At 32.2% G+C, this 24,833-nt stretch overlaps 1 protein-coding gene and 1 long non-coding RNA gene across 2 annotated transcripts in view; both read right to left on the bottom strand.

The window, feature by feature from the left end:
• LOC129802828 (serine/threonine-protein phosphatase rdgC) overlaps positions 1-19,135 on the bottom strand; it is a 73,996-nt gene extending 54,861 nt beyond the window's left edge. The window contains exons 1-2 of the mRNA XM_055848935.1: positions 18,721-19,135; positions 7,990-8,301 (exon numbers count right to left, since the gene is read on the bottom strand). Coding sequence (XP_055704910.1) covers positions 7,990-8,194 — 205 coding nt within the window. The 5' untranslated portion in view covers positions 8,195-8,301; positions 18,721-19,135. The remainder of the gene's footprint in view (positions 1-7,989; positions 8,302-18,720) is intronic.
• On the bottom strand, positions 2,389-3,649 carry LOC129802836 (uncharacterized). The gene is made up of 2 exons (XR_008751824.1): positions 3,421-3,649; positions 2,389-3,213 (listed from the first exon to the last, which is right to left on the bottom strand). It is a non-coding gene; the product is annotated as an uncharacterized LOC129802836 (long non-coding RNA).
• Positions 19,136-24,833: the final 5,698 nt, after the last annotated feature.

A 24,833-nucleotide genomic window follows, 5' to 3' on the forward strand; every position in this document is an offset into this window, starting at 1 on the left:
TCCGTCGGTTTAAACGTTCGAATTTTCAACGGGTTTTTAGGTAATTTCTATCTGATATACCTTCGAATCGGTAAAGGAAAAACCTCAACCGGACAGAGCTCTCAAATCGGGAAGGTTATTACTGAACGAGAGGATTATGAGCTTCTGCCGCTTCTGCGTTCTGATTCTCCTCATAAGAAGAAAAGCGAGAATATGACACATGTTGACTCCCAAGTCCCGAGGCACATCAAAATTCGAACAAAAATTATATAAGCCACCTTGCGGAATTATAAAAAGGACAAAATCGCTGCATTCGATTGGAGTATAAAAAAAATTCGAACATTGGCTTTGATAGCCAAACAAAAGATATTTTGAATCTCGTTGCGTTTCCGTGATGGCTGATGTACCTCCTGTTGGAATTTTGAAATGTCTGGAGTCTCAAAATATATCTGTTTTTACCGTGTTGTGAGGAAAATCAAGGCAGCAAGGCTCATTTTATTATAATTTCCCTCATAACCACTGTGAGTAGTACTTTTAAGAACAACTTCTTAGTATGATATTTCATAAATTTTCCCCACATGTGCGAAAATATAGTTTGAAAATTCGAAATTAAGTTTGAATTGTACTTTTTCTGCCTTTGTCCAAGACACCATTGAAGAATATAACTCCAACTACGAACAGGATTATCTTTGAAACAGATCTTCGAACTTTCTGAACTTCGATTGTAAGCATAAGAATAGAGGGTCTTCGAAGTGTCACTTTTAAAAAAGAAAGGAAATTCGATTTACCGATTCGTTATCGGTTGAAATCAAGTATAACTACTGTTAAATGTAATAAACGAATAATCCGTAAACGTATTTTTTGTCATACAAATAAAAAACTAAAATTTATTGCAACGAAATCCAATAAGTTTTCCAAGAGAATAAATTGTACTTCTTCCGTTACGAAAAAAAGTCGTGCGTGCATTTTGTTTGAAAAAATGTATGACATTTTATTCCGAACAGAGAGAGTATTTCTTTTTCTTTCAAGGAAACCTTTCAAAAAGATACACAGCATATTAAACTCTAAAATGGGTCTACGTGCTTTAAAAAAAACTCTCTTCCCAATTTTTCATCGCTTCGATCACCTAATCGCGTGTCTTCGCACCAGTAAATGACACTCGCGCGCGTTCCCAATTCCCATCTCTTCACTTTCATATTTTCACTTTGTGTATTTTCAGTAAAATTCCCTCATTCACAAAAAGGAAGTATGAGGCCAAGAGGGATTGGGAATCGAAGAGAAGAACGTGCGAAAGTGGAAAAGAATTGAACGATTGAATTCATAATATGAAAGAAGTCGTTGGGAGAACCTTTGAAAGTCATTTTAAGTATTGGTTTTAACATCTTACCCCATTTTCCATTTAAATGCGAGTCACGCATTGCAAATTTACCCTTCAGCAAGACATCTTCACTTCCGGGCACTTCTGTTAAGTAGGGAAGGTGGTTTAAAAGGATTTTTAAGGCTCAAGGCATCAATGAAGAAAATATGGGGATTTTTCTCTTTAAGTTCGATTTATTTGAATTGAATTTAGTCAAGAAGCACAGTTGACCAACCCAAAGAAAGGACTAGTGAAGAGAGCACATAATGTGTGAGCAAAATTTTCTATCCTCAATTTGCGCTACTTTACTAAAGAAAAAGCTCAAGTAAATCCAGTTAAAAGGGTTCTTTCTTCGACTGAAAACAAATAACTTCACTTTGAATTGTTCACTTTAAATTTTAATAGGTATTATGTCCAACGCACAATAACTTTTGTTTGTAAACATGTTTTTAAAATTTTCTATAAGATTGAGCGAGATGACTAGATCTAGATCTCACTCATTCGCATTGAAATGTCAAAAACATATTTACTAAACAAAAGTTATTGTGTGTTGGGCATTAAATTGCAGATCCAAAGATTTTAATCCATTAGCTATTGAAGTTTTCTAATACAGTCTTCTGTCTAGAGAACATAAGGTGCAATAATTCACTAGCAATTTAATCAACCAACAATGTTTGAAAAACTTTACACACAGAGAAATTTTAGTGGCGTAACAACTCCAATTGGTGTTGTCGGACACACCAACCTCAACCCCAAAATCAACTAACCCCAATTCGGTGTTCAGAATACACCAAGTTGTACCACAAAGCAACTAACACCGGCTTTGGGTTTCTAATTACACCAATTTCACACCAATTTTTAACACCAAATTTAGCGTTGTTGGAACACCATTGTGGATTTTCTATCACACCATCTCAAGAAGATATAGGTGTTCCTTTTACACCAATAAAAGTGTAAATATTCCACCTTTTTTTTAAATATAACGATTTTTTTTTATTGATCCCATATCGAAATCCATATCCGTATCGAAATAAAAAAAATTATACACAAAATTTGTATATCTGATAATTATTTTTAATGTAAGGATTTTTACAATAATAATTACATTAAATATGATATGACTTTCTTTTAATTATTATTTTTTCGATCACATATTCGATCACATTATTTATACTTAAAATATATTTACATTTCCATTATAGTTTTTCAAAGTTCATATTTGCAATCTTACCATCACAGTTCTTGCTTTATTTCCGTCATATTTTGTACCTCAGTCATTTTTGTTTTGTGTTTATACATTTGCGATATTTTGATAAATCTTTTATACAGTCGTGATGATATTTTTGTGATATTTTATACATCATTTTTTATGATATTTTAATGCTGATATTCTATACAGCTGTGAGAATATTTTGGATTTTAGACTTCTTCATAATTTACAAGAATATTTATTTTAAATAAATTTAACTCTAAGATAATTTTTAAAGTCAGGAAGCATGATTTTTTTATCGGCAGCCTTTTGAATCTTTTGATATTTAAAACAAAGTCTTTTTCGTCAGTTCCCGTAATTTCATATGATTGATAATGTTTATTGAATATTACTTTTATTCGTCCGCAGTGTACGAAAATTTGCATCTCAGATGACCACAAAAAATTGTGTTTGAGTAATTACCTCAATTTCGGTTGGAAAATGCTGGAAAATGCTTTCAGCCAACAACTTGAAGTCCCTTTGTCCTAAATTTATATCACCCTCCAACTAGTACTCAGAGATGCAAGTAATTAGGACATCTCGATCGCTGTCACTGAATTTTTGAGACTCTTTATATCCATCCAAGATTCATTTTCCCTTTCGTGTCTTAGATAGAATAACGGGCAGACTGTAAAAAAATACGTGTTTGTTTCTCATTAATATTAGCACTGAATTTTATATATATATATATATATATATATATATATATATATATATATATATATATATATTTTTTTTTTTTTTTCATTATTATTACTTTTTGTCAAATTTCATATAAAATTTCAGATCTAGTGAAGGGTAATTTTCTGATATGATTAATCAAAAGTAAACTCACCAAGAAATCTCTGCGTAATTTCCAATTGAAACCCCCATTCACACAGAAGAGAAAAGACTTCAGCCACTGAAATATTGACCAAAGTATCGGCAAATAAAATAATCTCAAGTTCAATGTGTTCCATAAGTCACATATCTATAATTTCAATTTAGATCACTTTAGATAAATCACTTAAATAAATCACATAAAATTGCGGAATATCACTTTTGTCTATACTCTTCACTAATCAGTTTGGCACTGATGCAGCGGGGAGGAAAGAGAGCACACAAAGGATATTGTGTGTGATGGTGAGCGACGAACACTGTTTGGCGTTGCAATAGCACTGTTTAGAAAATTGATGGTGTTACTGTTGCACCATTTTAGACATTTTTGTGGCGGAGTTGATACAACACCGCCAAAGTATTTCATACAACACCGTAAATTCAAAACTCGGTGTGAATTTGATGTGAATAGTACAACGGTTGGTGTTCAAGCAACTCCAACACCAAATTCAACCCCAAATTCAACACCGCTTTCTCAAAATCACTTCTCTGTGTGTATATGACATGCATTTTTTCGACCTACATTATTTGTACAAGTCATCTGAGATGGAATTTCTCGAACTAAATATACTTTTTTGATGCATTTCAAGATTTATTGAAGTTACTTTCAGACAATAAAAGATGATACATAAAAAACAAAATGAAATATGTACACTATGGTGTCCAATTTTAAAAGAAAAATTGCATTTTACGAGCAAATTACCACTTTTTTTCAAATGCAGTGGTTTATTTGATACTTGACCTAAATATTAACATAATTTAACAATCTTCTATTTTTACAAATTCTTTTTGCATAATATAAATTTAGTAATAATAACTACGGTTCTTCATTTTAAAGCTATCTCAACGGATTTAAGCATATCGTTAATATTACTTTTTTTATTGTAAAAAAGTTTGGTCTATTAAAATATAGACCACGCCCCAAAATATACCCATAATAAAAACTAAATTAATATGAACAAAACAATACTCACATTGCAAACATACATTTAAAATGCTAATACTTTTTATACAACTATTTTCAAAAAAATTCAAATAAATAGTGAGAGCTTTTTATGGAAATAAAAGAGATGGAAAAGCGTCCCAGCTTTACGGAATACTCAGGAAATAGACCTCTCCGTGAACTAAATTTTGGGTGGTCTGATAATTTTTGGGCGGTCTGATACTTCAGCGTTGAAACAGGATCCAGAAGGCCCGAAATACTTCTGGTTCATTCAGGAATATAGTCCATTGCTGATTGAACCATTGCAGCTTAATGGCACAGCAATTGTGGACTATGCCAAGTCCTAGAAGCCAAGAATTTTCGAATGATCTTTTGGTGTAATGGTTTACTAATTTATTGGTACTTAACCGATTCATTACTGATGCCGCCAAGTTCGAAATTTCAATACCTTTCCAAAAAATCCAAATTTTACGAAATTGGTTGAAAAATGAGCCCTCCAAAGTGGTTGAACTTTGACCTTCAGTAATTCAAAATGGCGAATTTTCCGGCCATAGCTATGTACGAACGAAATGCTCGCCTAGGGTACCTCCAAAACTTGTTCGAAAATTACTGAAAAAGCTCGGTTAATTTTGAGAGAAACTGAAAAACAACATGGTTTCGAAGAGATATAATCAGCGAAGACCCGAAATCTATATCTCTTATCGTTTAGCCTCTAGGTCGGAAACATTTTTGCAAAAAATAAAAAGCAAGTCGAAAAAAATAAGTTATTTTTGGGTACCATACCTATTCATTACCCATTGAATCCAGTTCAATAGGATTGGAAATTTACAGACCTTTCCAAAAAAAATCAAATTTAAGCAAATCGGTTGAAAATTAGGCCTTCCAAAGTGGTTTAACTTTAAACTTCGAAAATTCGATGTCGAGGTTTTTTCAGACAGATCTATGAGTGAAATGTTCACATGAACTACCTCCAAAACATATCCAAAAATAAAAGACATTGCTGAAACCGTTATCAACAAAAAATTAAAAAAACATTATTTTGGTGGGTTTAAAGAGGGCTGTGGTGAATAGGGGGAAAATGTCTCTTGATAATGTTAAAAAAATATTAAAAATTGATATATCTTACTATTTAAGCTCCAGAACGATAACAAATTGAAAAAAAGCAAAAAAAATAAGTGCTCATTCCTTGAATTCGAGCAATAAAAATTAAAACATTTCATTTAATACATTGGAACAAGCCTGACTGAAACGAAGCCGTAGTAATCAGCATCACATTTTTTTCAAAAACTTTCAAAGCCTTAATTTTCTTTTTCATTGTGGTTCTGAAAAGTTTACAAAATTCGCTTTTCAATTCAAGGCCCTTCAATTCAATTCAATTCAATAGATTCGAAAATATTTAACCCATAATTGTGAAAGATCATGGTAAAGAAAATTTATGCAAAGAATTTTTTAAATCTTGATTCTAAACTCTGTGGAAATTTAGACTCTTCCCACTTTGGCGGTGACTTATTTACTTTTAGAGACATTTCCTTCAAGTGCCGTCCAAATGAGATTTTTTAAAAATGTTTTAGAATGGTGAAATACACTCTAGTACAACATTAAAAATCGTATATTTAAAAAAAAGTAACCCATAAGCCGTAATTTTTGAAAAAAAAAATTAGAATTCATTTTGGGCGGAGCTTAATAAACAATCTGTTGCGAAATGAGAAACTAAAAGAAAAGGTTACAGCATATTAAAGGATACCGGATATCTGTGATATGTATTTCGTCAGTTAAATCAGCATTTGTCGTAACTTCCCTTTGACAACTTTTCAGGAGACGATATTTTCAATTCAGCTTTATTTTTCTTAAAATGAGCCCAGAATGCGATACCTTTGACCCAAAATAATAGAAGTGGCTCTAGTAAACTGTAAGTTAACTCGAGAAAATCTTTATAAAATGATTTAAAATCTGAGATATTAAGATATATGTCAGAAGAAACACAATAAGATTTTATCGTAACTTTCATCGTTTATAAAGCCGTAACTTCCAATGTATGGATTTCCTGGGGGATTCCAGGGATTTTTCTCACTTTTTTCTCACAAATATTGAATTAAAATGATTAAATATTCAATTATTCTCACTGTCTTTGGATATTTGGAAGAGTTTGTGAACGTTTTAATGAGAAATATTACATTTTTGCAGCAAATTACAAGCCACACAGACGAGCAAAGAAAGTTACGGCAAATGCTGATTAGAGAAAATTTTGTATAAAAATTTGTCGTTAACTTCCCCAAAAATGGAAGTTACGACAAATTCTGATAAATTTTTATAAATTAAGAGCACTTACGATAATTTTTGTTTAAAATAATTTTTATTGGGCTTGTAAAAGTTTCTTTTTCTCAAGTGCGTTTAATAAACAAAATTACGCTGTTTCGTTTCCAAATATGTATGTATATATCTCAAAATTGCAAAAATGAAGTTATGACAAATGCTGATTCAACTGACGATTTGTAATATTATGTTTATTTTTCGTATTATGTTTTTTTCGTAATAAATACAAATGAATAATATCATAATTTCGTGGTATGAGAAAATCGTGGGAAAATCATTGAGCAATTTATTATTGGATTTAGAAAGTCAAAGGGTCACTTATCTGCTCAGAAACATCACTTTTTGCGATTTCATAGAAATTTTATCTCACTTGATGCTTCAGCATGAGTTGGTGTAAAGGATCTGTATTCAGCTTATTTGTTCTGTTCGTTATTTAGGACTTTTTTTTGGCTGAAAGAGCTAGCAGGAAGATTTTAATGAAAATGTATATCGATGGTGCAAAAAAAGGGAGCATTTTGCTGACTTATGGATTTCCCCAGCAATTCGCTCACGATTTGTTACGATGTCAATTAAAGCCAGAAATATCTACAACATTCTTGCTTAGTGGAGTTCTTGTTAATTACCACCCTCTACTAATAAATCCCAAGTGAGAGTGCTCTTAAGCAATTCCCAATTTCTCACACTTCCCAGGTGGTGGCTAAATAAATAAATAATGATGTTTTGATTTATAGAGACAGCCCCATAATTGGCGACAGCTGCCCATCTTGAGTCCTATCGGTGGATTGAAACACCTCAGGGGGTATCTGCTCCTCATATTCCCTGTCACAGCCCACAGGCCTTTTGTGTATGATGGTTGGTGTGCTTAATGTCGTGCGACAAAGTTATCCAACGATTATCATAAATAAATAATGGGGATTCGTGCAAAATTCAAAAGGAAAGCTGCACACCGGAGAAACGTGCTGAGCGTGTCAAAGACAGGAGTAGAGTTGAATATTATCTTGCTTTATGGGGGTAAGAAAACTTAATTAACACGTTTTAGCCGTTTTCCCACATTTTCAAATTTCAAGAGCATTTTGGGTTAACACCAAAATACCTACTTTCACCACAATAAATCTCAATATTTTCACATAAAAATGCTTTCTTTTTGAAATATCTAGAAAATAATAACTCTGCTCCCCCTAGCGACCCAGTAGTGGAGGAGGATTTATCTTCTTGTCACTCGTACCCCAAAAATTATGATATGAAAGGGCAGAAGAAAAAAGAGATACTCACTTCTTTCAATTTTTGACATGCTCATGCCACGACTTGGTTTTCTCCACTGGCCACACCATCCTTTGGTACTAAAGAGCTTTAGCAGGCTACCATTGGTGGGAGTGAGCTGGCCTCCTCGCTCAATCTCCGAAGAACGACAAGAGGATGAATCCTCAAAGCTCAAACTGCGGCGTGTCCGCCGGAAACAGCCACAATTGCGTAGCATGTCGTTTCTGTCACTTCCTTTTCGTCTACCACATCGTTCTTATATATTCAGCTAAACGAAAAACACCCTAAGAGCAGCCCTTTTTGCCGGCGAGACGACTATCAATCCTGGGGAATAAAATTATACGACAGTGAATTCTATGCTGTTGAATTTTTGAATAATATTTTTACGAAAATATTTAAATTTTTGAAAAAGAAAAAATCCACTCAGCGATTTAGATTATCAGATTTATCTCTAACACTTTAGGTTTAAAACTAAACTTTCCCTGGAGGGACGTGATGGTAACAGCTTCAAATAATATATTTTATATTTGTCTTATTCAATTCGTGTTGTCTTTCTCTTTCAATTCTAAGTCGGCTTATAAAAGTTTAAACGAGAATAGTTTTAATAGCACTATGTTATGTATGATAAATATGTTTAAGTTACGAGATGTGGAAGCCTTTTAGGTGCGCACATACTCTGGCTTCAAACACTTCATTAAGCCCAAACAGAAGTAGATTTTGATTCTCCAATAGTGTCTTGGATAAAAGGTAAATGGAATTCTATTTGCACAAAAAGTCGTTGATGTTCGAAGAATTCAAATTCAATTTCGAATTTTCATACTAAATTTTCGAACAAGGTGGGGAAAATTTATCAAATATTACACTAAAAAGCTGGCGAAAGAGTTACTCCGTGATTATGGAGTGATTAAATACTGGGGCAAGAGCAATAACACGTCGTTGTTCTGTTTTTTTCCTCACAAATGTGAAGGCCGTCACATTTTGACACTTGAGCACTTCGAAATTCTAAAAAGATGTAACTTTCACCACCTTGCGAAAGTATCAAGAAGTAAGAAAGTTTCTTTTTTGGATCTTCAAATAGATTTTCGAATTTTTCAAGATCTACTTCTGTACGGAAAGAGTGAGGTTGAGATTAACATCCTCATTCATCCGTATTCATAGCTGGAGTTTTATAATCCAACAGTGTCTTGGGTCGTACACTATTTGCTCAAAAAATCGTAGATCTTCGAGGAACTCAAATTCAGGTTTGAAGTTAAGAAAATTCGAAAATAGGTTACAAGTAAAATTCTATTCCCAACAATAGTTTGAATATTCAATAGTGTCTTGGATAAAACGTATCACTGAGAAAAAAAAGAGGGTGCGATTAACTTTTTTTCCTCATAACTCTAACACTTTTTAGGTGTAAAAATATATCAACATTTTTTAATGTTAATTTTACACCTTTTGAGGGTAAAATCAACATGAAAAAGGATAACTTTAACCCCAAATACACCTAAAAAGGGTAATATTATTTACACCGATTTCGGATCAATACTGCAGGGTAAAATTAACATTTCCGGAATGTTATTTTAACTTTTTCGGATTTCTCTCAGTGTAAGTACAACTCTTCTGCAAAAAGTCGTTGATGTTCGATGAATTCAAATTCAGTTTTGAATTTTTCAAAAAAAAATTTCGCACAATGTGGAAAAAATTTATTAGGAAAAACTGGGGCACCACCAAACACGGGGTAGCACCAAACAATAATTTTTATTTCTAAACTACTTGGACTATCTCGACCATTTTTTCAATGGACAAGCATCCCTATAATGCCTATAAATTTCAATAAGTCTTATCCTCTGAAGTCGAATATCCTATTAAAAAATAGCATTGTTTGGTGCTACCCCGTGTTTGGTGGTGCCCCAGTTTCCCCTAAATATCACACTAAAAGTTGCTAAAAAATATTGCTCGGTGATTAAGAGGGAAATTAAAAGACAATGAGCTTTGCTACTTTGATTTTTCCTAACATAGCAAAAACAGGTACATTTCGAAATTCGAATAGGGAATAGTTCGGCCACCAAACGGACGAAACGGGAAGTAAAAAATGCCTTTACTTTGGCTTTCGAAATTAATCTTCGAATTTTTATACTCCAGTTGTGAATGAAGTATGTAAAAGCCAAAGAGAAGACATTTTTAGTATTTGATTATTCCACTAGGTTTTCCATGTAAATTACCGTATTATTTGTTTCAATCCTGCGCTTTTCTTGTGAGGAAAACCAAAGTAGCAAGCCTTATAATATTCCGCCCCGTTATGATTCTCCTGTTAATCAACGAGTAACTTCTTTGAAAACTTTGAAGGCATCTTAGTGTGGAACTTACACAGAAAAGATAATTTCATAAAATTCTTCGTAAATGTTTGTGAATTTTTGCTGGGGACTTACAAAATATTCGTATATCGTATAAGCCACAAAAAAGTTTGTAAAAGTTTGTACTTTTTCCACAAACATTGTTCGAAACATGATCACTTGACGAGCATTATTTGATCTTTTACAGACATCGGTAATAAAATCGGTCGGCAGCCGCAACTACACTGAGTGAGAGAAATCCGAAAAAGTTAAAATAACATTCCGAAAATGTTAATTTTACCCTGCAGTATTGATCCGAAATCGGTGTAAATATTATGCTTTTTAGGTGTATTAGGGGTTAAAGTTACCTTTTTTTTTCAAATAATATTTGAATATTTTCAAATTTAATGAATTCGATCGCTGAGCTAAATAAATGTGACAAATAAATGTTATTCCTTTATTTCCCTCAAACCTTAACCATCAGTCAAATGATATGTATAAAAAACAGCATGAAAAATGGGAAACTCCGCAGGGTAGAAATATGATAAAATAACTTGGAGAACATTGATAGTCTCGTTTGAAAGTTATTTTACAATAATGTATTTTTCTGGGTACACAATGCTTCGGGACAATTGGGAAATTTATCTATCTGACTCCATCGACTCTCCCAAGACTTCTTTAGCATCACATTCTTTTTTCGTGTATTTTTGATCATGTTAAAAACAAATAAATGAATTCACAACCACTTTGTGGTTCAGTTGGATGTAAGCCAGAAATTTTTTTTCGACTTGTTCCAATTTAATGCTGACTCTAAACTAGAGACGATGAAACTTCTCCTTACAGAATGAATTCACTACAATTTATGGATTTTTTCACGGGCACCTATAGTGCAATTAAACATTAAACAATTTTTCCCGTATATTATGGTTTCAATATAGGAACTTTTCCACCGAATGGTTTCACTGAAGATACTTTTTCGCATTTATTTTTTTGGAGAACATTTCCGAGAAGCGCTTTTCTCTTAACACCAAAATTGATCGATGTTGGAAAGTTAGTCTTGTCGAGACATTTAGCAAAGGTTTTCCCCCTACAATCCACACCCTTCAGCTATTCGTAATCTTAAATCCACAAGATCGGATTAATGTAATAAGGAATTGTGTCTGGGTGTGTGTAATATACAGAAAATTCTCCTAAGAGACGAAGAATTGTTTCATGGAGGAGGAAAACCACATACCATGTTTGTGGTTATTCACCAACATGCATCACCAGCCACTATTTCATAAATAAACCATATCTCTGTATATGAATGCAGCCCGACTTTGATGGAGATCAGATAACCCTTGATATAGAAATTTAAGCAAAATTATAACCTCTCACTATACGAAATCCTTTGTAAAATGATGGATGAGAAGATGAACTTGGTGACAAAAGTGAAGAAACTTATGCCACAATATTGCAGAAGTGGTACAATTATATTTTCCATCATTTCAAAAGCAAATACAAAAGTGTCACAAGGAATTTTGCATTCATTTGTATTATGAAGAATAATTGAAATATAAATTGAATAAAAATAGCAATTATTTTAGTTCATATTCTTAGTTATTGTTAGATTGACATTAATTTGCATGATGAATGAGAAATTTATTGATTTCCAATATTCCAACTGTGTTTTTTTCTGAATACTGAAAAGGAGGGTGCAACAAATATACTTAATGTAAATAAATGAATTTCAGGATATTAGAGTTAATACCATTAAGACCCGTTTTATTGACACATATGTATTACGACATATACAGTGGCGACCATAAAAATAGAATCACTCCTGAAAACTTGAGTTTTGTAACTCTTGTTAAGTTTTTTTCTATTATGTTTAAAAAAATTTAATTTAGAAATGTTAACGTAATTGCCTTACGTCGAAAAAGTGCAGTACTGGCCGGAAAAGGTCTGTATTTTTACGCAAAATGCGTCAACAGTGATGTTCTGCTGGGTCAAAAATAGAATCACTTTCATTTATAGTAATAAACTGGAATTCATTTCGAATATTTCAATAATAACAAAATTTTAGTGTAATATCAGTAATTATTTAGTATCTTAACAATTAATTTTCCAAGTTTGGATAAAGGAAACTAAGGAAAATTAGAGAAAATGGATATTTTTTTTGTTAGAGGCTCTATTGGATTTTTGAGACTACGAAAGCATGGAATGATCGTGAATATCATAGCTGACTACATTAAATTGTAAAAATCCATAATCCATAACACAATTTAGTGTTTACGTGAACGTAATGCCTGGCGCACAATAACTTTTGTTTTGTAAATATATTTTTGACATTTCAATGAGAGTGAGTGAGATCTACATCTAGTCATCTCGCTCAGTCTTACAGGAGATTTTGACAATATGTTTATAAATAAAAGTTATTGTGCGCTGGGCATAATGCCCAACGCACAATAACTTTTGTTTGTAAACATGTTTTCAAAATTTCCCATGAGAATGAGCGAGATGACTAGATCAAGATCTCACTCACTCTCATTGAAATGTCAAAAATATGTTTACAAAACAAAAGTGATTGTGCGTTGGTCATAAGACTTGGAATTTTGATTGCTATCAGTTCCACGGGCCAATGGTATTAAGAAAACAACAATTCAGGATTTTTGAACTGTTCAATGAGGTTAAAGCAACATAGCATTTTTTCGCAAGGTATTCTATAAGAAAAATAAAGTTAAAAGGGTCCTCAAGTAAGTCCTGGCTAAGTTAGAATTAGACTTTTATCAACAGGGTTACTTGGAAGGACGAGTATGATGACGCGGTTTATTACCGTAATAAAAGAAGTTTGAATTTTCCAATAAGTACCAAGTCTGGAATGAAGCTAATCACAAAAGAGTCCTTTTTTATGATGAAACTGAATTTATTCAACATTTTTCCGAAGTAAAATGCTGTAAGGTAAAGTGCCCTCGAGTCGACCGGTTCCTCGATGCGACCGGTGGTCAATATTTGAATGTTTTAATGGTGAATTTCTATAAAGTTGTTACTGATTCGTAATTATTTATGGAATAATTGACCTATTAATGTTATATCATACGCCAAATATTAGTGCAAATATAAATAAATCGAATAAATAACTCTACCGGTCGAATTGAGGAACCGGTCGAATTGAGGAACCGGTCGACTTGAGGGCACTTTACCTTATGTGGCTCCTCCGGACATAATTTTTAAATCTATATAGCATACAAGAACAACTATCATTTTTCTATGTTTCAAAGATATAAACACTATGTGTTTTCATGTTCGTCCTTCAAAGTGATACAAATGATCGAAATCTATTTCTAACTTAGTCAGGACTTAGTCGGAGATTTCGTCCATTTACGAAAATACAGTTGATATATTTATAATTACGGTTTTTCAATGTCAAAGGTTAAAAGGCTCTAGAGAGCGTATTTCTCAACCAAATGGTATCAGGTTTGGGTTTGTTAAAAAGGTTTTGGAATTCCTGATAAACCTGAACCGATTCCAATCGGTTATGAATCGTTAATGGACCGATTCATAACCGATAAATAATTTTTATCCGAAAATCAATTCTATTACTCTTAGAACTATTTTGTAGGATATTTTGTGTGATTCAGGAATCGATTGAGAACAGGTAATGGTAAATAATGCGAAAATACTTTTAAGGTATAGCAAGTCACGAGTTCGAGCACTTCGCAAAGTCTGGGACGCTCTGCAATTCTTTTTTATTTTCAAAATTAAATTCCAACTGAATAATTTTCATTTACAATATTTCTATCCATATAGTAGCCTTTAAGTTCAAAACTTCCTGAAAATGATCGTCTGCCAAAGAGCATAGTCAATTACTGCAAAACACAGTTTGTATAATGAATTATTTAATGCAGTCATTTGCATACTCTTTGACGAGTGTACAGATCGTTATTTTAATTAGACTTTATTTTGCGTAAAAGTCAAATGAACATAACAAATTTATTAAATCCAGACAAAATCACTACTTTCCTCAATTCTGTGCTCTCTACACATCCCATAAATTTTCATTTTTCTTTTACACTTTTTTAACTCATGTTTCTTCCAGAGCATTGAATAAATTGGGAAATGTATTCATTTTGCATTCTTTTAGGTTTTACTTTTTTATTAAGGAGAACTGTGCCAAAGTTCAGAGAACTTGCAATGTAACAATTTTTTTTAGCATCGCAAAATTCTGTATAGTATTCCTTTTAAGTATCTACAATTTCGAACGAGATGCTGTAAGAAATCTTTGGGAAAGTTCCGGAAGGGTAAGAAGCTGTGAAAATATGCATGACCGATAGTGCACTCAAAGCAATAGCAATAGGGGAGACTGGGGCAAATTAACCAGAGGTAGAATTAAACAGTGGCTATAGTTTTTCTTAGAAAGAATATCGAGTCAACTACCTAATATTTATTCAGAGTAATTAACTCCTTCTTATTCATTGAGAGGAAAGCTTTCAGATTTTGCCAGTTTTGCACATACTCTGGCTTCGAACACTTCATATTTTTCTCGTATTCCATTTGGGTGTAAACAGAAGTAGATTTTCATTCTCCAATAGTGTCTTAGATAAAAGGTAAATTAAACTCTATTTGCACAAAAAGTCGTTGATGTTCGAAGAATTCAAATTCAATTTCGAATTTTCATGCTAAATTTTCGAACAAGGTGGGGAAAATTTATCAAATAAGAAGCTGGTAAAAGAGTTACTCAGTGATTATGGAGCGACTAAATAATGGGACAGAAGCAATAGGGGAAAGTACTCTCCCTTCGAACGTTCATGCCTTCGAATAATGTGAATTTCTTCCATCTTCCCCAAGACACTTATACATAATTATCACGTAATTATCAATAACTGATGATGATCTAACTAATAATTAATAGAAATGTGTAAGTTTTTTGGGAAAAATAAAAGAAAATTGGCATTATTCGAAGCCATTAACGTTTGAAGGGAGAGTACAGTAGACTCTCGCTAATTCGGCTCTTTTAAGATCGGGATACTTTTTACAGTAGAGTCTTCTAAATTCGAACACTCGGGGGGTATTTTTGACATTTCTCACCTCTCAAATTCGAACGATATTTGCAAAACTAACGAAATGTGTGTGAAATTAAATTGTACTTTGAATTAAATTAGTAAATTAGTCTTAGTGGTAACGTACTTTCTTTTCATTTCATACGATTGTACGTAAACATTCGGGAAGAAGCACATAAATATGATTTTAATTCACCTAGAATACGAACTTTCTAACATAACCTCACAATTGACATTTTGAATCCAAACGGCGTTCGAATTTAGGAGATTCAGATTTGAGAGACTCCACTGTAATTCGGGCAGCAGTTATATTTGAAAAAAAGTTTGTTGACATTTTTCAAGTTTGATCTTGGTTATCGAATGAAGGAAATATGCTTAAATTTGCATTGGTTTGCCTTACTTATAATGTGATTTTGCATTTTTAAGGGATTTTTATGACATTTACAACAAATATGAGTTTGTAAACTTAATGAGTGTGCAGATGAATGAAAAAATCATTGCATTTCAAAAATTTTGTAGCCCGAATTTCTCTCTTATTCGGGTTACATTTCGGTCCCAAGTGCCAGAATTTGAGAGAGTCTACTGTACTTTCCCCAAAACGTCCTTGCTTTGGGTTCTTGCTCACAACAACGTGAAGACCAACACATTTTGACACTTGAGCACTTCGAAATCCGAACAGGATGTACCTCAGACACCTTAGAAAATTATCTTTTTTGACTTTTCAAATAGATTTTCGATTTTTTCAAGATCTAGGGTAAATGTCCTAATTCAAAACCAATTCCAGACGCTTTAATTTTGACAGAAGATTCAACACATTAAGTTCATATTTTTCTGAAGAGACTTATATACAAAAATTTGCTCCTTGACTCTTCTAGAATGTTACTGTTTAGTGAAAATTCTTTAGATATAATTTGAAAACTTCTTAAATACAAGAAAAATACGCGAGCGTAAAATGCTTCTATTGGAAATATATTAATCCAAATGGAGACAAGGGAAAGTTCTAATTGGAGACAAACAGTATAAGTGAAACCGCGACGAAAGGCTTCCAAAACCTTGTTAAGTTGCTCCTGAGTGCAGGATTTGTTCTTATTCTTGTTCTTTTCTCTTTTCCCATCTAAAACAATAAGAAAATCTTTCCAAAAAAATCATATTTCCGGGGTTTTCTATTGAAGCATTTCCAGACACTTCAGAAAAACCATTTTTGTTTACGAAATAGGTAATTATTTCATTTGAAAACTTTACGTACCGGTAACAACAAAGATTAGCACTTAATTTAACTAAAATTAGCCAGAAATATTACATAAATATTAAACAAAATGAATAAACAACAGTCACTTCATTGTGTTTTTCATTGGAAAACATGGTCAATCTATGAAGAATTCGATGGTAAAAAGGTACACTTTTAATTGTTCTGAGAAATTAACAAATTAAAATTTGTGAATGTGAATGGATTTTCGCTTTATTTGGAGAAAAACTAACTAAATAATGAAACTGTGGTATAGAAAATATATAAATATAATAATTTAATACTGTATTTATCATGAAAACAATTACGTTTCCATTTGGAGTAGCGAAAAATTTCCATTTGGAGCAGGTTTTGAATTAGCTTAATTTACCCTAATGTGGATAGTAAGTATCTGACCTATCTCTCGCAATATATTTTAATAGCTTATCTACACATTTCCTAAAAAGATGAGTCATATTCATTGAAGGAATATGGTAAAGATGTGAAATGTTCGAAGTCAGAATGTGTGCGAAGCCAAGCCTTCCTCTACTATTATTATTGCATTGTAAATGCATTGGTATACGATTTTTATTTTCCTGGAAAATTGATGTACTTTCCAGTAACATGATTTTCATAAAACTTCGTTGTGTTCTTGGAAAATATCAATGTGTGTAGTACTACCCAACATCCTCTGTATGTTTCCGAACGTTTTCTTCTATGCTATGTGCTCAAACAAAGTGATTCCATCGTTCTTCTCAAAAAAAAAACTACGGAGAGCACTAGAAAGTCAAATAAAATAAAATTAAAACATCAAAGATGAATTTTCTTCAATAGGTTCAGAAAATATTATATTAAAGTGTTCAATCGATAAGGACATTGAAGAAGTTTATGCTAAATAAAGCAATAACTAAAAGGGAAAAGCGTCAATTGTGCAAAATTCAATTTATCTTGACAACTAATAAAGTGGACAAAATTCATTAAAGTCAAAATTACACGGAGAAGTAATTGACATCTTTTTTCCCAGTCCCCAAGTGCAGAAAATTGTGCAAGACTCATTTCTCGGGGTGAAATACAGCATTTCCACGTCAATTATTGTCTCATTTGATCTTCCAATAAGAAAAACATTTCACTTGTGGCACGAGAAAATTCACAGCGGGAATTCTTCGAGGAGTTTCACCTCAAAAAGACCCATCATACTGCAAAGAATATTGTGACAGGACATAAAAAAAAATTAATAAACTTTCCGTGAAAGAGGTAAAAAATATTTTCTCGATCTATATTTGTCACAGAAAAAAAAATCACACAGGCAATGGAGGAATTCTAAAAATGAAATTCTTGGCAAAAAAAGAATATGAAAACCCTGTCACTGTGTGAGAAAACTCACTCGAAAATTCTACAATGAAAAACGAAAAATTTCACTTGGAAAACATAAAAGTCTTCTCTGTTCACAGCAAATACGTTATCAAGCTATTTAGAAAGATCATAAGATTTCTTAGTGGAAGTGCTGATTGAGATCTCTCATGCAATTTAGCAAAGGCATAAAACTTATTTATAAAATCATAACAATTTTTGAGTTGACATTGTGTTTATACTTTCTTAGAGACACAAAGTCACTGAACTAATTTATTTATTTAATGACAAAGTTTTAATATGAATCCTGAATAGTTTTTGCTGTGTATTATGTGTGCTCTAGAGTTGAGATACTAAAATAGTGCGGTTAAAAATACGACAAAGAAAGCATATTTTCGTTATAAATTACTAATGTCCTTTTAAACTAGAAAATTGTAACAACTCAGCATTTAAGATGTAATTTATTTCCAGAACAGTTTCCTTCACGGAATCTCAATGCTTTCACGTTAATGCTAAAGGTAATTTTTACCTCTTGAACTAACACACGCAATTACAACTCTATTGAGAAGTCTTATTTATTAGATATCCCCACAATTTGCAGAAAATATCTCGAAACTACTTGTGAAATCCTAAGGATAATGTGACAAAGAAGACAAGAGACATTTATCGTTAAATTTTCTACTTAGGTGACTTCAGAGAAGGGAACAGATTCATCTGATTGAGAAAATTCATTGAGATGGAAAGTCTCTTGGGGCAATTGCCGGGAAATCGATAAATCTCCCGGTGAATGTGTTAAAATGCAAAGAATTACCAAGTGCGGGTAGCCCAGGAGAAAGTTTTCTGCGATGCACTTCTACGGGGGAAAAGTTTCACTGAAATTGATGTGCTTGTCGTGTGTTAAGTCAATTGAATGTGTCGTGTTCACCCATTTTCCACAATGCTTTTTTATTGTGTCTCATATGAATATAGTGCGGTGAATTAACACAATTTTTCTCCAATTAATTATTTCTGTCTGAGTCCACACCGGATGGCGGGAAAAACATGAAAGCTGGAGGGGGGGACTTTTCTCAACACTTGCACGACACGACACAAGACTAAATAGTCCCACTGGGTGGGAAATTACACTGACCTGCCTCCCATTTCCATGTAAATAGGAAAGCTCTAGCCAGAAGACGCTCTAACAACGTCCAGACGCGACCGATTGCACCCACGACGCTTTCCCAACTGACTGGCACTTGTGACGATTTCCACGTTTTAAGCTGAAAGTCTCTCTCCATCCATGACGTCATACATTGAGGGGAAAATTGCGCCAAAAGGAAATTTATCTCTCTCTCTCTCTCCCTTTACTTAATTTGAAAAGAAAATTTCGCACATGGATTTATATGCACTGAAACCTCAATTCCCAGAGACATTTCATATTTAGCATGAAAAAAATCTCGAGATAATTAAATTATTTTATAACTAAGTAGAGTCAGGATGCCCCATGTGACAGTGGAAAATATTTTTTGATGCTTTGAATCTTAAATTTAAAGGCAGAATCACATTGACAATAAAATGCTCGCCGTAGCCTCACCGTATTTTGTTAATTTATGCATTCTCATTGCAATTCTTACGCAAATTCTCGATTACCGTATTACCTTAGCTCATACTCGGTGGCACTAGGTGCAAATAATATAAGATAATTGAAGAAATAAAACGAAATTTCGTTAAACGGTGAGCAAAAAAAACTGTAAGAGAAATTAATCGTGTTTTTTTGCTCACCGTTTATCGCATTTTCGTTTTATTTCTTCAATTTTCTTATATTATTTTCATCTAGTTCCACCGAGTATGAGATAAGGTAATATGGTAATCGAGAATTTGCGTAAGAATTGCAATGAAAATGCGTAAATTAATTAAATACATTGAGCATTTTACTGTCAATGTGATTCTGCCCTAAGTGTGAGTGGAAATTAAAGCCTCGATAGACAAAGCACTGGCTCTCTGAAGCAAGGAACCTTGGTACAATTCTCGTATCGAAAATTTAAACTAAAAAAAAGCCACTTAAAAGTAACTAAAACATCTTGGTCAATTTTTAGTAAATTTAATTTCAAAAAATACTTAGTAGATTCGCACGTTTTTTATTAGAATAGCGTATGTCGGATTTCAGTATTTTTCAGGAGACGGCTTCAAAAACTAAATTTCATTATATTTTGAATATTTTCTTCAAATAAACTATAAAATTTCTAGTATGTGATTCTACTGAACTGTCCATATATCATCGGTTGCCTCAGCAGCTGTGCTAACTGAATAACTTTTATTGATCAAAAATATTATTATAAAAAAAATTAAAAATAGACCGTCACTTTTACACTAATTGCCAAAAAATTGCTAAAAAAATCCGCCACTGTAATACTAAAAATTCAGACAGGAATTTTAACATACGTCTCTTGTTTAGCCTTAACCAAATTTTTTATTGCACTTAAGCAGTATCTCTTTGGTGCTTGACTACGAAGCATGTTAAATTAATTTTAAAAATCATACATCCTTAAAAGTCAAATACAAAAAATTGTGTAATTTATTTATACTTCATTTTATTTTTTGATGAATTCATTTCATTTTTTCAGATCTCAGCTTTGCTAAACAAAGTTTTTTCTAAATTAAGATTTTGATAAAATGTGTGATACTTCTTTGGAATGAGATTTCCTTGACACAAAGAAATAAGATCACGTTTCATTCATTTTTATTTAGTAATCCCACTTTTTTAATGATTAAGCACAATAAATCATAATATTATTCATAAAATCTTGCAACTTTCTCTAAATGTCAAAAAATGTACGCCGTTTAATGATGCAATGGCGTAGGATTCATCATCAGTGGAATAGTGGCGTATAATTCCACGAAAAACGCCATTGTAACACTAAAGGCCTCCAGGTAAATAATCATACGCCACTTGTACGCTACTTTTATTTTGCAGGCTTGACAAATACTTGAAATTATTAAAATATTTCTAACAAAGTTGTTGAGATTATTACATATAATGAATATTTAATAAATTTCCTATTAGAAAATAATAATAACTCAAAATCGACAAAAACTGAGATACGCCGTTGTAATAATAAACGTTCGAATGTAATATAGTTACCCAGCGAGCACCAAATGCTAACTGATTGCAATTCAGCTGAAAACATATGTATTTTCAGCTGAATTCTGCTAATCTTGAAACAAAATTGGCGATTCAGTGCCATTTCCATATATTTGGTTAGCACTTTTTGTTCGACAACTGCTGATAAGTCAGCAAATTTTTGCTAGTCGATTCAGCAAAAATATGCTGAAAACGCTACTTTTTTCAGCTAAGTGTGCTCGCTGGGTAATAAATATATTGTACTTAAAAATTTAAAGGGAAGGCACTATTTTTTCGACCAAAATTCTACGAATCAATAGTGTTATGCCATTTCGAGTAACCTTATAATGGGCATTTAGTTTCCATGCTGTTAAATTACCCTTTCTAAAGAAAATAAACATGTTAAGTCAATTTAACTATTTAAAGATGATAGGCTAACTGATCATCTAGTAAAGCAATAATTTTATCTGCAACTTTCAAACATGTGATTAAAATATTCTTTGTTAATATTATATCTGAAAATTAATTATGAAGCATACATTAAAACGCTAGCTTCATATTAAAAGACATTTTTATTGTCTAAAATTCCCGCCCAACTCCTCAATTCTGTCGATAACACTGCTACGTATGGGTTCTGCTGACCCGAATAACAATAGCGCTGTACAGAGGGGGACAGAATCGGGAACAATAACAACAACTTAAAAAAATAAATAATAATAATATAAGGGAAAGTACTCTCCCTTCTAACGTTCATGCCTTCGAATAATGTGAATTTTCTTTTATTTTTCTTAAGAAACTTACACATTTCTATTAAATATTAGTTAGCTCATTTCTTAGTGATTGTTATTATGTTATAATCATGTAGTCTCTTAGGAAACATTAAAAATATCAGATTATTTGAAGGCATGAACGTTCGAAGGGAGAGTAGTTTCCCCTATGTAATTCCGCATCAATTATCTTCAAAGTTAAACAATTTTTAAATCTTAAAAAACCAACACTCAGAATGTAAAATTTCAGGTTGAACTCATTTTACTGTAAAATTAACCATATATATGTAGTGAGTTATTCGAGGTCTATTTTGATCCATCGAGATATTCATTGTGAAAAGAAAACAAAACCTATTAAGAAAGCACAGGGAGACGCTATCCAACGCACGTCACTGTTACAAGAAATTTTTTTTTGTATTAAGGTCTTTAAAACACCACATATTTATATAGTGTTACCATATAAGAAAATAATTTGTCACCCGAAATTCAAATCGGGAAAAGGTATGAAGGAAAGTATTATTAAAATTGATGCGATGTCAAACTTTTCATTCACAACATCGTGCAAAAACTTTGGATAACTTTTCGCGGAGCGAGAAAGGTGCAACAAAATTGCCACGTCATTGCTACACGGTATTAAGTGACTAAGAACTGAAGTATCTAAAAATCCTATAAAATACAGCAAATTTTTGGCAATCAATACAGCAGATAAGTTCGAAAACAACCGTTTTTATATGATTTACTTTTATGGTAAATTTAATTGAAGTTCTTGTGCTTCTTAAAGGCTCAAGAGTCCTAAGAAGTTTTTTTTAAAAGAAAGTGTTTTATCATTAAACTAGCAATTTATCGAATTTTAAATATTTCATGAAGTTATAGTATAGTATAGTAGAAGAAGTCTTTTAGGCGTCGTATACACTCTGTCTTCGAACACTTATTATTTTTCCCATATTCATTCATTAATTAAGGAGAGATTTTGTGTAAAACTTACGAAGAAACAATTATAATTTGTATTTTTTGATATGATTTTTACCTCAAATTATAGAATATATCTTTATTTATCTAATTAGGAACTTTATTTAGTCATAATCTAATTTTAAATTACAAAAACTTCAAATTTTTTAAAAATGCTTAGTGTTCCATCTACTTGACCACGTAATATCAATATTCTTGATATCAATATTCCTCTACTAGACCGCCTGGAGTACCTCTACTCGTCCACTCATTTTTTTTTCTTAAAATTCAACATACCACAGAACTATAAGGTCATAGATTAAGCTTTGGCTCTCTAACACTTCATGAAAACACTTAAAATTAAGTTAGTTATTAAAATAAAATAGGAAACCTCACTTTAATGACCTATTGTAGAAGTAGAACAAGATTCAAATGAAAAAAAAGTTTCACTTACTATGATTCGTCGACTGATCGAACTGAGGAACATGTTATTTAAAATACACCTTAAATTTTAAAACATAAAATTAATATTTAACTAAATTATGGAACTAAAATTGTTGCACAGCAATAAGGATAAAGCTCTCAACTTGCGATTAGACCCAAAATTTGAATTTTCAACTAAACTGTAAGGGTAATAATTGAAATAATTCCTTAAGAAAAAGTTATGAATATAAAGAAATATGTCATAATTTGCGAAAAAATGTGAATTTTTATTTATATACCTTCATGCTTTGACTTTTTTATGCTTTTACAATATTTTGTGGTTAATTTGTATGAAATTCTAACTGATTTGTATTATTTATGAAATAATTGACCCTATTATGTTAAACCATTCGCTAAATATTATTGCAAATGTTAAAGCGTTTATCACATTTCCTAAAAAAATCGGCCAGAATCATTGAAGATTAAAGGAATAGGGTAAATGTCATAATTCAAAACGATTTCCAGACGCTTTAACTTTTACAAAAGATTCAACACATTAACTTCATATTTTTTCTGAAGAGAATTACATAAATTTGCTCCTTGACTCTTCTAGAATGTTACTGTTTAGTGAAAATTCTGTAGATATAATTTGAAAACTTCTTAAATACAAGAAAAATACGCGAGCGCAAAATGCTTCTATTGGAAAGATATTAATCCAAATGGAGACAAGGGAAAATTTCTAATTGGAGACAAACAGTGTAAGTGAAACCGCGACGAAAGGCTTCCAAGACCTTATTGAGTTGCTCTTGAGTGCAGGATTTGTTCCTATTCCTTTTCTTTTCTCCTTTCCCATAAAAAACAATTAGAAAATCTCTCCAAAAAAATCATATTTCCGGGGTTTCCTATTGAAGCATTTGCAGACACTTCAGAAAAATCCTTTTTGTTCACGAGATAGGTAATTATTTCATTTGAAAACTTCACGTACCGTTAACAATAAAGAATAGCGCTTAATTTATCAAAAATTAGCCAGAAATATAACATAAATATTAAACAAAACTAATAAACAACAGCCACCTCATTGTGTTTTTCATTGGAAAACATGGTCAATCTATGAAAAATTCAGTGGTGAAAAGGTACACTTTTAATTTTTCTGAGAAATTGACAAATTAAAATTTGTGAATATGAATGGATTTTCGCTTTATTTGGAGCCAAATTAACTAAATAATGAAACTGTGGTATAGAAAATATATAAATATAATAATTTAGTACTGTATTTATCATGAAAACAATGACGTTTCCATTTGGAGTAACGAAAAATTTCCATTTAGAGTAGGTTTTGTATTAGCTTAATTTACCCTACGAGAAAAATAGAAAAAAATATTTGTGAAGTGTTCGAAGGAAGAGGGTTCCGATCAAAAAGCCGAAAGTCAAAATTCCGAATGAGCCAAAATCCTGAAAGCCAAAATTCCGAATTCTTAAAAACTATAGCTACTCCCACGATTGCACCCGCGCTTTCTGGAGGCAAACGGAAATTTTCTGTGTCTTGGGAAATTATTCTACACATTATCCTCCATATCAATCCCTTTCAAGGCTTTGAACTTTCGGGATTTAAGCTTTCGGAATTTTGATGTTCGCGATTTTGACCCTTTTGGGATTTTGGCTGCCTCCAAAGCCAGAGTGTGTACA

This window comes from Phlebotomus papatasi, chromosome 2 (assembly GCF_024763615.1).
Source record: "Phlebotomus papatasi isolate M1 chromosome 2, Ppap_2.1, whole genome shotgun sequence".
NCBI classification, from domain to species: domain Eukaryota; kingdom Metazoa; phylum Arthropoda; class Insecta; order Diptera; family Psychodidae; genus Phlebotomus; species Phlebotomus papatasi.